Consider the following 11,369-nt stretch of genomic DNA (forward strand, 5'->3'; position numbering starts at 1 on the left):
GAAAGAATTCATTTGTATACTAAACGATGGACCCTCCATTCTTCCACTCTATCGTCTCTTTCATTTTGGTATCCATGGTTTAAAACGACCTTCACCATGGAACAATATCTCACTTTCCTAACAGCTCCTTCATTGAGAAGGTCTTTCACGGCTTTACGCCTTCAAACTATGCCCACAGCCATGCTTGAAGGGCGTTATGCCAACACCCCTATGCACCTCCGTGTCTGCATATGTCAGTTGGGAGAAGTGGAAGACATCGCCCACTATCTCTTGAGATGTCCCCTTTATAAAGATCCAAGGTTTAAATTTTTACATTCTGTCATTCACTCCATGTCAAGTAGGCCCGTTATGGAGCAAATAAGCATCCTTTTAGTTGGCAGTGATATTTTTTTAACACAACAAGTGGCAAACTTTGCCCTGGCTGCCGGATAAATCAGAGCCAAATATGTAAAACAATTAGCGGTGGCCCAGAAGCAAACTTGCACCTAAATTTTAAATCAAGATTGGAAGGTGCTCCCTCCCTTTTAAATTATTCTTTTAATTATTTCCTTTATTGCTCGGTTTTAATATTAGTATATGCTTTTTGTACCTGCATTGTATTTGTATTTGTATGTATTTTATTGTGGTGGCCAATGGCTCTGAGCAATTAAAGTTTATTCATTCATTCATTTACATATAGATATATTATTAGTAATATTTTTGTTATACATATATATAAGCTGTAAGAGAAGTATCTTAAAAAGTTTTTCCTTGTTTTTTTCTATTTTCTCTTTTCTTTATTTTTTATCTTTAATATTTCTTTGTAATTTTTTCTTTAGTAAAGATTATTTTAAAAATCTATTGGGGCAGCAGGGGACAAAAATATTTGCACACTGCCTACCTCCTACTCTCCCACTCTTTTTCTACACCAGTTTGAAGCCACCATTCCTCCAATCTGCTGCTGCTTGCTGAGGGGAGGTGTAGACAGAATGGCTGCATTACCAAGACCACAGGGCTAATGTTTCCTCTCATTGGGATGCAAATTAGTTCAATGCCAAGGGACAACATCCACATTTGGAGGCTCACTGGGTGATCTCAACTGGGGATCAGCAGTGGGGGTACATTCAGGGCTCATCCAAATGGAGCAGGATAATTCATGTTTTTCATATCCGGTTTGCCATCTGACAGTCCTCATTGCCTTTCCCCACTGCTTTTTTCTGATTTAAAAAATACGTGTTTTTTGCACCCGCACATGCAGCAGGAAGATCCGTACATCCTTTTTGCTTTTTCCAAGCCCCACCTGTAAAACCACCCCCATCAGCCAATTGGTTCACAAAAAAATGATGCATGCTCCTCCTCCCCTTTGCAATGCACAATATTGCGCATGCACTTGAACGTTAGAGCGCAAAAGTTTGAATTTCCCTGTGGCTGTAAAGGAGTTCCTTGCTGCTTGCTACTTACAGGTCTCTCTGTGGCGCAATCAGTTAGCGCCTTCGGCTGTTAACTGAAAGGTTGGCGGTTCGAGCCCACACAAGGACAATTCATGTTTTCTTCTGTTATTACCCATCACAATTATAACTCATTTTATCTGGGTTAGAACCAATCCGGGAGCAGGAGAGGGGATGTGAAGGGACAAAACTGCTGGCTCCCTTCTTTTGGCTGCCTTCCAAAAGCAGCTCCTCGAGGAGGACCCCCCAAAGGGGGGTTCCTGCCCCCTGCTTTTCTACCTTTATACATATTAAAAGCATCTGCCTCACATGCAAACGGTCCCAAATTCAGTCTCTGGCATCTCCAGGATGGGCTGTGAAAGACTCCCGTCCGAAATCTTGGGGCTTATAAGTCACTACTAGACAGGGTAGCCTGTACTGGGCTCAATAGACCGATAGTCTGACTCGGTGTCAGGCAGTTTCCCGGGGGGGGGGGGAAGATGTGGGTAAGCGAGCTCCACAAGTCAGTGGGATGGATATCCCACAACAGATTGGTTGCAGGATGCGTTTTTGTCCGTAGAACTAGAACCCATCGAACTTCATGGGGCAACGAGGCTGCAACCCCCTGCAAAATGTCTGGAGAGTGATAGAGTGGAACCAGTTGGGGAGCAGGAGAGGGGACATGAAGGGACAAAACTGCTGGCTCCCTTCTTTTTGCGCTGGAAAGCCAGACTCGGCTGCCTTCCAAAAGCAGCTCCTCCAGGAGGGCCCCCCCAAAGGGGGTTCCTGGTCCCTGCCCTTCCATTTTCGAGAACGCCTTGTCACAACCACTATCACCCCTCCCTCCCATTTACCTGCGTTTCTGGAGAAATAAGTGGAATTGTCAGCCCTGTGTATCTCCAGAAACGTTAATATGTATAAAGGTAGAAAAGCATACAGCCACTTTTGCGCTATACCGCAAATGCAAGCTAACAAAAATACAGGAAGGGACTACACTGCTCGAGGAGGGGCCCCCAAAGGGGGGTTCCTGCTCCCTGCCCTTCCATTTTCATTTCTTTTATTAGACGGAACACCGGAAAGCCTGGCTGCTTTACCCATCACAATTATAACTCATTTTATCTGGGTTAGAACCAGATGTGAAGGGACAAAACTGCTGGCTCCCTTCTTTTGGCTGCCTTCCAAAAGCAGCTCCTCAAGGAGGGCCCCCCAAAGGGGGGTTCCTGCTCCCTGCTTTTCTACCTTTATACATATTAAGAGCATCTGCCTCACATGCAAACGGTCCCAAATTCAGTCTATGGCATCTCTAGGATGGGCTTCAGCGCAGTGGGGCTGTTTGCCCGCATTCCCTGCCCGATCCAAGAGCGGCTCCCTGCACCAACCAGCCACACTTCAGTGAGACCAGCCAGGAAAAGGGGGACTTTACACACAACCACAATTGCAGATCTCACCCAGAGCGGCCGCCCAGTTCACAGGCTGGCTAAAAATAAACTTGGAATTTTGTATCTGCACAGTAGTTGCAGAGGCCCCCCCAACACCCCACCATCATGATGATTGGTTCAATTTTCCTGGGCTCCCCCCCCGATATTCACGCACATGTGCAAAAGTGCAGATACGTGATTGGCTGGAATGAGGAGAAGGGGCACAGGAAACACCCAAGAACCGCCCATCAGCTGTAAAGTCCGCCATATTGCGTCCTAGCTCCTGAAGGCACAGCAGATGATTCCTGATTTTAAAAGGCAAATTGCATTTTTTGCGGTATTGCTAGGAGCGGATTTAACCCGTAAAAAAGCGCAACAGCATGAGACATCATATGGACGACCGAAAAATAATGAAAACACAAAGCGATCGTGTATCACATTTTGCAGTCGTCTGGATGAGCCCTCTGTCTTGCCCTTACGCCTGCCTCCTTATGAACACACACAAGGAGAGAGATTTTGGCTTAGCACTAGATAGGATTAATACTAGCATTGTGAAGCAGTCAAAATTTGAAGGGAAAATATAAGAATATGTTTACAGGTAAAAGAACAGTTTGGGAAGGAGTTAATAAAATGTGGAGACAGGTAAAAACATGATTGCTGGAAGGAAGCAGGAATTATTTACATTCGGGGGGGGAATCTAAGGTTTCCTTATGGTCTCCAAACCAATCCTTTGTGCAAGAGTTCACCTATATAATAATTAATATTTGGTGCTCTGACTATGTCCTAAGGGCTTCACCTCACTGAAACTAAACTGACTGTTTAGGACATGGGTTCTCAACAAGGGGGGAATTCCCCCCTGGGGGGGAATTTTAGGGTTCCAGGGGGGGAATTGGGACCACTATTCAGCAAAATGTGATGTCCTGTAGATTATGTACAATCTAAAATTTTAGTTTGTTTTTAATTTAATCTGCGACATTCAATAAAGTTTATTGAATGTCACAGATTAAAATCGATTCTTGAACATGCAGCATTATTTTCATTTGCAAAATTAAATTATTATTTAAAGACCAGAAAGTGCTCCAAGAAATTCTGTTATAATATAAACTAAGAAATTTTTCTCTCACGAGAAACACCACCGTCACTCACGAAACGTCAACACACTATGAGAGACTATTTTGGGAAGGGGGGAATTATATTCTGAACAATGGTGAAAGGGGAGAATGGAGCAAAAAAGGTTGAGAACCACTGGTTTAGGAGATCCAGAAATTTCTAGATTCAGACCTTATTTATTTAGTTACAGTGCTTAACTGGGAAATATGCAGACTAGGAGTGCTCATTTCAGTGGAGACTTTCCCGCTGGCTAGTCGCAATAGGCAGTTAATGACCATATCTTTGGCTTTAGTGGTCTTCATGTTCCTTTCTTGTGATAGCTTCATGCTGATTTGATCTACATTGGTCATGATAAACTCTGATGCCAAGATCTGAGTGGGGGATGCACTGTTGCCCATGCCATCCATGATATACTGTTTGTACAGCTCTACCACCTTCTCCTCCAAGTAGTTATTCAGTAGTGAATTAGAGAGGGGCTGCTGGTGTTGCATGATGCTGGCCACTCTCCAGCATGATGAATACCTTTGGGTTGGCTTGCGAGGGACCTCAGCAGGTGGCATTGATATGGATTCCATTGGTGGTGGGATCTCTGATGACTCCAAGAATGGGCCTATTCCGCTGTCATAAGTAACATCTGTTTTTATTGAGCTCATAGGCAGCACCTGGTCACCAGCAATATGCAGGTCATTGTAATTCTTGCAAATGCTTTTACAAGAAGATGGAACTAGGTAAGTGACTCTGTTTATAGCAGGTCCCATACAGATTTCCACAGCTTCAGATACTTCCCTTTCAGCTACTGGGTTTTGAGTAGCCTGTGTCAGAGTATCCAACTGTCTTTTACTGTTTCTGTTTTCATTGGAACAAACAGAGAAGATGAACTTGCCAACAGACCTACACCTCCAAAAAAGATTTCTGCCCTGTGTTTCCTCTGCCGATTCGTAGGTGATACCATTCAAAGACCTCATCTCATGTACTGTCTCTTCTCCTTGATTGCTACTGAGCTTCATGAGATTATGATAAGGAATTATGCAAAGGTACCCTTCTGACAACATTCTCTAAAAAAAGAAAGGAAACTTGTATAAGGACATTGACATTTACTTATTTTATTTATTATTACATTTATATCCCACCTTTCCTCCAAAGAGCTCAAGGTGGCAGCAAATGTGGTTCCCCTTCTCCCAATGTTATCTTCACAACAACCCTGTGTAGGCAGGTTAGGCTGAGAGACATTGACTGGCCCAAGGTCACCCAGTGAAATTCATGGCTGAGCAGGGATTTGACTAGATCTGGGGTTGCCAGGCTCAGGGCCTGAGACGTGACTCAGCAATACGACATGTGAAAAGGACCTTGGAATTGTCGTTCATCACAAGCTGAATATGAGCCAACAGTGTGATGTGGCTGCAAAAAAGGCAAATGCTATATTAGGCTGCATCAACAACAGTATAGTTTCCAAATCACGTGAAGTATTAGCTCCCCTCTATTCAGCACTGGTTAGGCTTCAACTTGAATACTGTGTCCAGTTCTGGTCTCCGCACTTCAAGAAGGATGCAGACAAACTGGAACAGGTTCAGAGGAGGGCAACAAGGATGATCAAACAAAATGGAAACAAAGCCCTATGAGGAGAGACATGTTTAGCCTGGAGAAGAGAAGACTGAGGGGACATATGATAGCACTCTTCAAGTACATGAAACATTGTCACATAGAGGAGTGCTGGGATCTCTTCTCGGTCATCCCAGAGTGCAGGACACGAAATAATGGGCTCAAGTTGCAGGAAGCAGATTTCGACTGGACATCAGGAAAAACTTCCTAACTGTTAGAGCCATACGACAATGGAATCAATTACCTAGAGAGGTAGTGGGCTCTCCGACACTGGAGGCATTCAAGAGGCAGCTGGACAGCCATCTGTCAGGAATGCTTTGATTTGGATTCCTGCATTGCACAGGGGGTTGGACTTGATGGCCTTATAGGCCCCTTCCAACTCTACTATTCTATGATTCTATGATCTTTAGGAGAAGAGAAAGTCAGCCAAGTGCAGATGTTCTTGCAACACTGTAATGGGAAAAAATACAAGGTGGCATTCTCCCTTCCACCTGCACAACTTTTAAAGATACAGAAAACCTCTTGGTTGCCCGGCCCGGCCTCCAAGACGTCTTCTGTATCTTTAAAAGCTGTGCAGGGGAAAGGAAGAATTCCACCTTGTGGTTTTTCCCATTACAGTGTTGCAAGGACACCTGCATTTGGCTGACTTTCTCTTCTCCTAAAGATACAGGATCAGTCTCAGGCCCTGAACCTGGCAACCCTAACTAGGTCCCAGTATGACACTCTAACCACTACACCACACTGTCATATACAAAGTCACTGAAATATTAACAGTGCAACCCTATGCATGTCTATTAAGTTCAGTGGGACTTGCAGGTAAAAGGGTGTAGCATTGCAGCCTAATTAGACTACATTATTTGCTTGTTTGAGTTTTACTGGATTTATTTATTTTATTTATTATAATACTGTTAGTACTTCATTCAATGTGCCAATGACATTGTGGTGTAGTGGTTAGAGTGTTGTACTGGGATCTAGTAGACCAAACATGGTCATGTGATAAAATATAATGTGTGAGCCTAGAAATCATGGCTATATAATACTAGTGGTCAGGGTCTAAAATAAGAGAAGTCACTGCCAACTAATAATGATGATCCTTGACTTACGAGTTCATTCAGTCACAGAGACTCACACTTGAGACAACTTGGGTTTTTTAAGATACACTGTTTGGACTAACCCTCGGATGCAATATGAATATATATCCTTCAAGTTGAAAATATTAGCAATAAGTCTTCTGTCTCAAATTTAATTAAAACATGACAAAATCCACTCTAAAATAAAGGCATAAATTAAATTAAATTAATTAACAGATATGCTAATAGGATTTATACATGTTCAGTAAAACTTCCAAAGTTATTAACATAAAAAAGTAAACTCAATTACTCAGTAAACTATTATAACTATAAAAACAACATTAATGTATTAACAGAAGTACCCTGGAAAGCCAGCCAGCCATTTTTATTGTTTGCTACCAAGAATGAGTTAGGTATTATCTAATGTACAAAAATTGCATGGTCCAGATGGCATAAATTCTAAGTCACAGGAAAGACTAATGGAGAAACTGAAGAAGAGATTTTGATCCAAGGCTAGTAGAACTTGGAGATTCTTTATTATAAAGAGAGGCTGTATACTATAGCCAGTGTGGATTTTTCACATTCTGCAATGTTAAATTGAAAATACCCCATGCCATTCTGATGCATCCCATAAGCTCATTTCAAAACAAAACCATACCAAACTTATAGTCCTAAATTCAGAAACGCTTGCTTAACAACCCTCTAAATTTTCATGGCAATACACAAAATAGTCGGAGAGAATCAAGAGTTCAAAGTGTAAAAAGAGAGAGAAAAAACCAGACCCCTTTTGGACTCTTTCTGTCAGAGTCCTCATAATTTGTTGAAATTAATTAAAAATCAGCCAGGTTCACTGAGTACAGTTTAAAAGTTTAAAAAATGCCTGGCTGATTTTTAATTAATTTAAGAAATTGTACATTGAAAATGATAACATTGGACATGTTCAGTAAGAATCAACTGTCAGTATTCTCAAAGCCAGACTCGCAGCTGCTTGGCTTGCCTAATCAGGTGGCCACACCTATGCCAGACCTTTATTTCACTTGAGACAGTCATGGCTTCCCCCAAAGAATCCCGAGGAGTGTAGTTTGTGAAGGGTGTTACCAAATTCTTCCAAGCTACACAGGAAGTGGATTGGACTGTGAAAAACAAACCCAAATTGTGTTTACATTTTTACATATTTATAGGATAGTACAATATGTCAGAGAGAAGGTCAGGTCCTCTGCTCCCCTGGTGGATTCATTTATAGGTGCCCAATTTCCCTACTTTTTAAAGTTTGATAGAAATATCTGTGGGCTATAGGTACATTCTTAAACTGCAAGGTTTTTTGCCTGTTAGTGAATGGATTAATAGATCGCAGATAAATTCCTCCTCTACACCATTCTGAAACGTTGTCTGGATTACAATGCTCTTCACAGAAAATATGAGAAGTGGTTTGAGGATTTGAGTTGGAGAGAAAGAGATGGGGGCTCTTCAAAGCATAAGGAACAATGTGGCAGGTGAGAGAATGACATAATAGGAGCAAACAGCAGACGACATGAGTGTGTAAAGTACAACTCAACTGAAACCAGCCATAAGGGAGATATGAGACATGAGGGTTTAGATAACCTCTTGATCATTAAATGCATACTAATTACAAAGTGGGAGGAGAAAACTGCAAAGCTTTATCTAAGATGCCATGCTGAGTACTACTGTCTATTATAATCAGTGATGAATGTTTAGTCAATCACTTTTGCATTGGGATTTTTTTTAGAATAATTAGTTATACTTTCTACGTTCACTGACTGCTGTAGTGCTTTGAAGTAAATTTCTTTCATTCCTCTCTCTCTACCATAATGTGGCAAGCAGCTGAACAGTGAAAATATTGTCTTTGTTATTCAAGCCTAGTAGCAATGGCTCACATGTTGGACAGATGGAATATCTGGCCTAGTGCCAACCCTGCAGGACAGGACATTTTGCAGGGTATTCCATCGCTGCCAAGACTGCAGGATGGTTTGTCAAGCCAGAGCTAAAATGTTGCTGCAATAAGTAGCAGTATGATCTGGGACTGCACTACTGGGAAGGCCAGGAGTGAGAGACATAAAATAAAATAACATACAATAATAAAACATCATACCATCTGTAAGCAGCCTTGGTCTACAGCAATATCAGCACCTGGCACCTCCCCTGGAACACAGGAAACTGCCTCACACCAAGGCAGGGCATTGGTCCATTCAGCTCAGTATTGTCTATAGTATACTATCTGGCCATGGCTCTCTGAGGTTTCAAACAGAGGTTTTCATAGTCCTGCCTGGAGATCATATTTAAGACTGCATGCAAAGAATGTGCTTTACCAATGAACTATGGGCCTTGCCCTTGAAGGGAAATAGGGATCTTGAAATAAAGGGAAGTAGATGAAGGTGATGAGAAAAATGTTGAGGTAGGTGGACTTCATATTATCTGAGATGGTCTAGCCACATACTACAATACTTACTTTTCTTTCAGGGTTAGATCACAGCATGTGTATGTTTACATACAAATGACAAGAAGCCAGAAACTCCATAAATTTTGACATAATGGATTGTTTGTTCAGAAACACATTTCATTGATCCTACAGATATTTTATGAATCTCCAGAGAAACCTCCACAGACTGTTTGCTGGACTTAGGAAACACAGCTGAACATTATGCTTCAGCTATTTATTTACACCACCAGTTTTATGTCTGCCTTAAAGGAAAATCTAAGAAAATTGGAAAGCTGTTGGTTAAGAGAGAAAAGGGCAGTGGTTTCAGGGAAACAGAACAGAGGTCATTCATCCTATTTAAGAAAGGGACAGAAGTAAATAGTAATTTTGCAAAAAGAATTACAAAATGTTCCTGGCAACTTTCTGAGCAGTAGCAGAGAAGCTGTGCTATTTTTTATTTGGGGGCTTCAGGTTCTTATTTATTTGTTTATAACATTTTTCTAGATTTTTGACAGATGAAGTATGTTCTAATAATCCTTTGTAAATTTATGGAACAGTGAATGTTCTGCAGTGGGAGGTGTGTGGCCTAACTCTTCACAGCCATTGCCTATAGCTGCTCTTCCTAGAAATAACTGATGTATGCATAGGAAGAGTGGGCAGAGGGGAGGGGGGAAAGACACTTTCAGGAACACAGCATCATATACAAAGCTTGTATAGAACTGATCAGAAAGTCAATATTGTCAACCTCCTATAATTCTGCTTCTGGGCACTACGAAGGGGACAAATGTTGATGGATGTCTTCCTGCAAAGTCAGTTACAAAAGTACAGACAGTGCAGACACAATATTGCCCTACAGGTGACCCATTACATTTGTCTGCTGGGGAAAAAAAGGATGAATCTGTGCATGAAGGCAGCATATTATAGTTCGTTGGTCTCTGTCTTTGTATATAGCTTAAGTTTAATTTCCTTTCTGTTTTACACTTGTGTGAATCCTATCTACCATTTTCACAGGTGACCATGTCTTCTGTGTCCACCCTTCCTTAGAAAGATTTATGGCCAAAATGTAGAAATGTGCACCTCATGTCTCAATAAGACACATTTAATTTCCATCCAAGTTCTTCAGTTAAACTTGCTTTGTTTGCAGTTTAGACTATGGTTAAAATCCTTACAAATCTAGCTTTCCCTTCATTGAAATTATATGGGCATCATCATAAAGCATGTACAGTGGAGAGAATCAAGCCACATGCAAGAAACATAGTATGCATATGGTATATTTAAGTGCTCACTTACCTTCAAGAACTAAGTTTCTCCTTAAAGAAAAGGACTGTGCAGCAGGTAAGTAATGGTGTACAGAAATGTTGTGCAGGCGTTTGGGTTCCTTAAAAGCTCTTTGTGGAACACCTTTTTCCCCTTAATGAGTAAGAGTTTCATTTACAGCCATCTGGATGGCAAGTGGTTTTCCCCTCAGATCTTAGTTACATGAGATTCTTAAACGGAAATCCCTCTGCAGGACAGAGGAAGAGCTTTTTAAAGAGCCTTTTATTGTCAAACAACAACTAAATCTTTCTTCCTCTTTTTGTTCCCACATGAAACCTTTGTGTGGAACTCTCTGTTGTTAAAATAGTTTGTTGCCACATAATATGTATTTGCTTATCAGCCAGCATTTCTAGACTTCTGTCACTGAGAACTAGAAACATTTTTATAGGCTGTTCACCATCAATGAACACCTGTTGGCTGACACTTTGTGCAGACATAAGGCAAAAGCAAATAGAATTTTATTTAAAACAAAACTCTGAGCTACGATCAGATGAAACTGAAACTTCCTCCTTTATTTTTGGACTTGTGACAGTATTCTTAATCAACTGTCATTTTGGCTGGTGATCATTTGTACGTACAACTGCTGTTCTTCATCTGTACATAGGAAGAAGATGTAACTTCACTTTTCTTGGGGAAGGGCCATCCACTCTGTGGCCTTCCACAAAAGGTCCTGGGTTCAGTCCCTGGTATCTCCAGGTAGCACTGGGAATAACACCCTGCCTGAAACCCTGGACAGGCACTGCCAGGCAGTGTAGCCAATACAGAGTAAATCAGCCAATGGCCTTATTCAGTATTAAGCAGCTTCCTATGCTTTTTCTTAGATGTGTGAATGATAAAAGTATCTGCATTTTCAGTCATTATCTTGGCCATGCAACATTATGGAGAGACTCCAGAAGATAATTGTGTTACACTGCAGCAACATCTTCACTGCTTTATCACACTGAAGTCATTAACAGATGTAATTCTAGCTGCTATTTTCTTTGGGGCTGCATTTAGTTCCTACCAAAATCAA

At 41.4% G+C, this 11,369-nt stretch overlaps 1 protein-coding gene across 1 annotated transcript; it reads right to left on the reverse strand.

Moving 5' to 3' along the window:
* Window positions 1-4,110: 4,110 nt before the first annotated feature.
* On the reverse strand, window positions 4,111-10,484 carry TASL (TLR adaptor interacting with endolysosomal SLC15A4). Its single transcript, XM_061629445.1, has 2 exons — window positions 10,331-10,484; window positions 4,111-4,989 (listed from the first exon to the last, which is right to left on the reverse strand). Exon 2 carries the CDS (start codon window positions 4,984-4,986, stop codon window positions 4,111-4,113), a length of 876 nt encoding a protein of 291 aa, XP_061485429.1. The 5' UTR covers window positions 4,987-4,989; window positions 10,331-10,484.
* Window positions 10,485-11,369: the final 885 nt, after the last annotated feature.

The sequence above is a fragment of the Rhineura floridana genome, chromosome 5 (genome assembly GCF_030035675.1).
Source record: "Rhineura floridana isolate rRhiFlo1 chromosome 5, rRhiFlo1.hap2, whole genome shotgun sequence".
Classification (NCBI taxonomy): Eukaryota; Metazoa; Chordata; class Lepidosauria; order Squamata; family Rhineuridae; genus Rhineura; species Rhineura floridana.

Coding starts and splice junctions, on each gene's coding strand:
- TASL (XM_061629445.1), bottom strand. CDS start 4,986: ATGTTGTCAGAAGGGTACCTTTGCATAATTCCTTATCATAATCTCATG.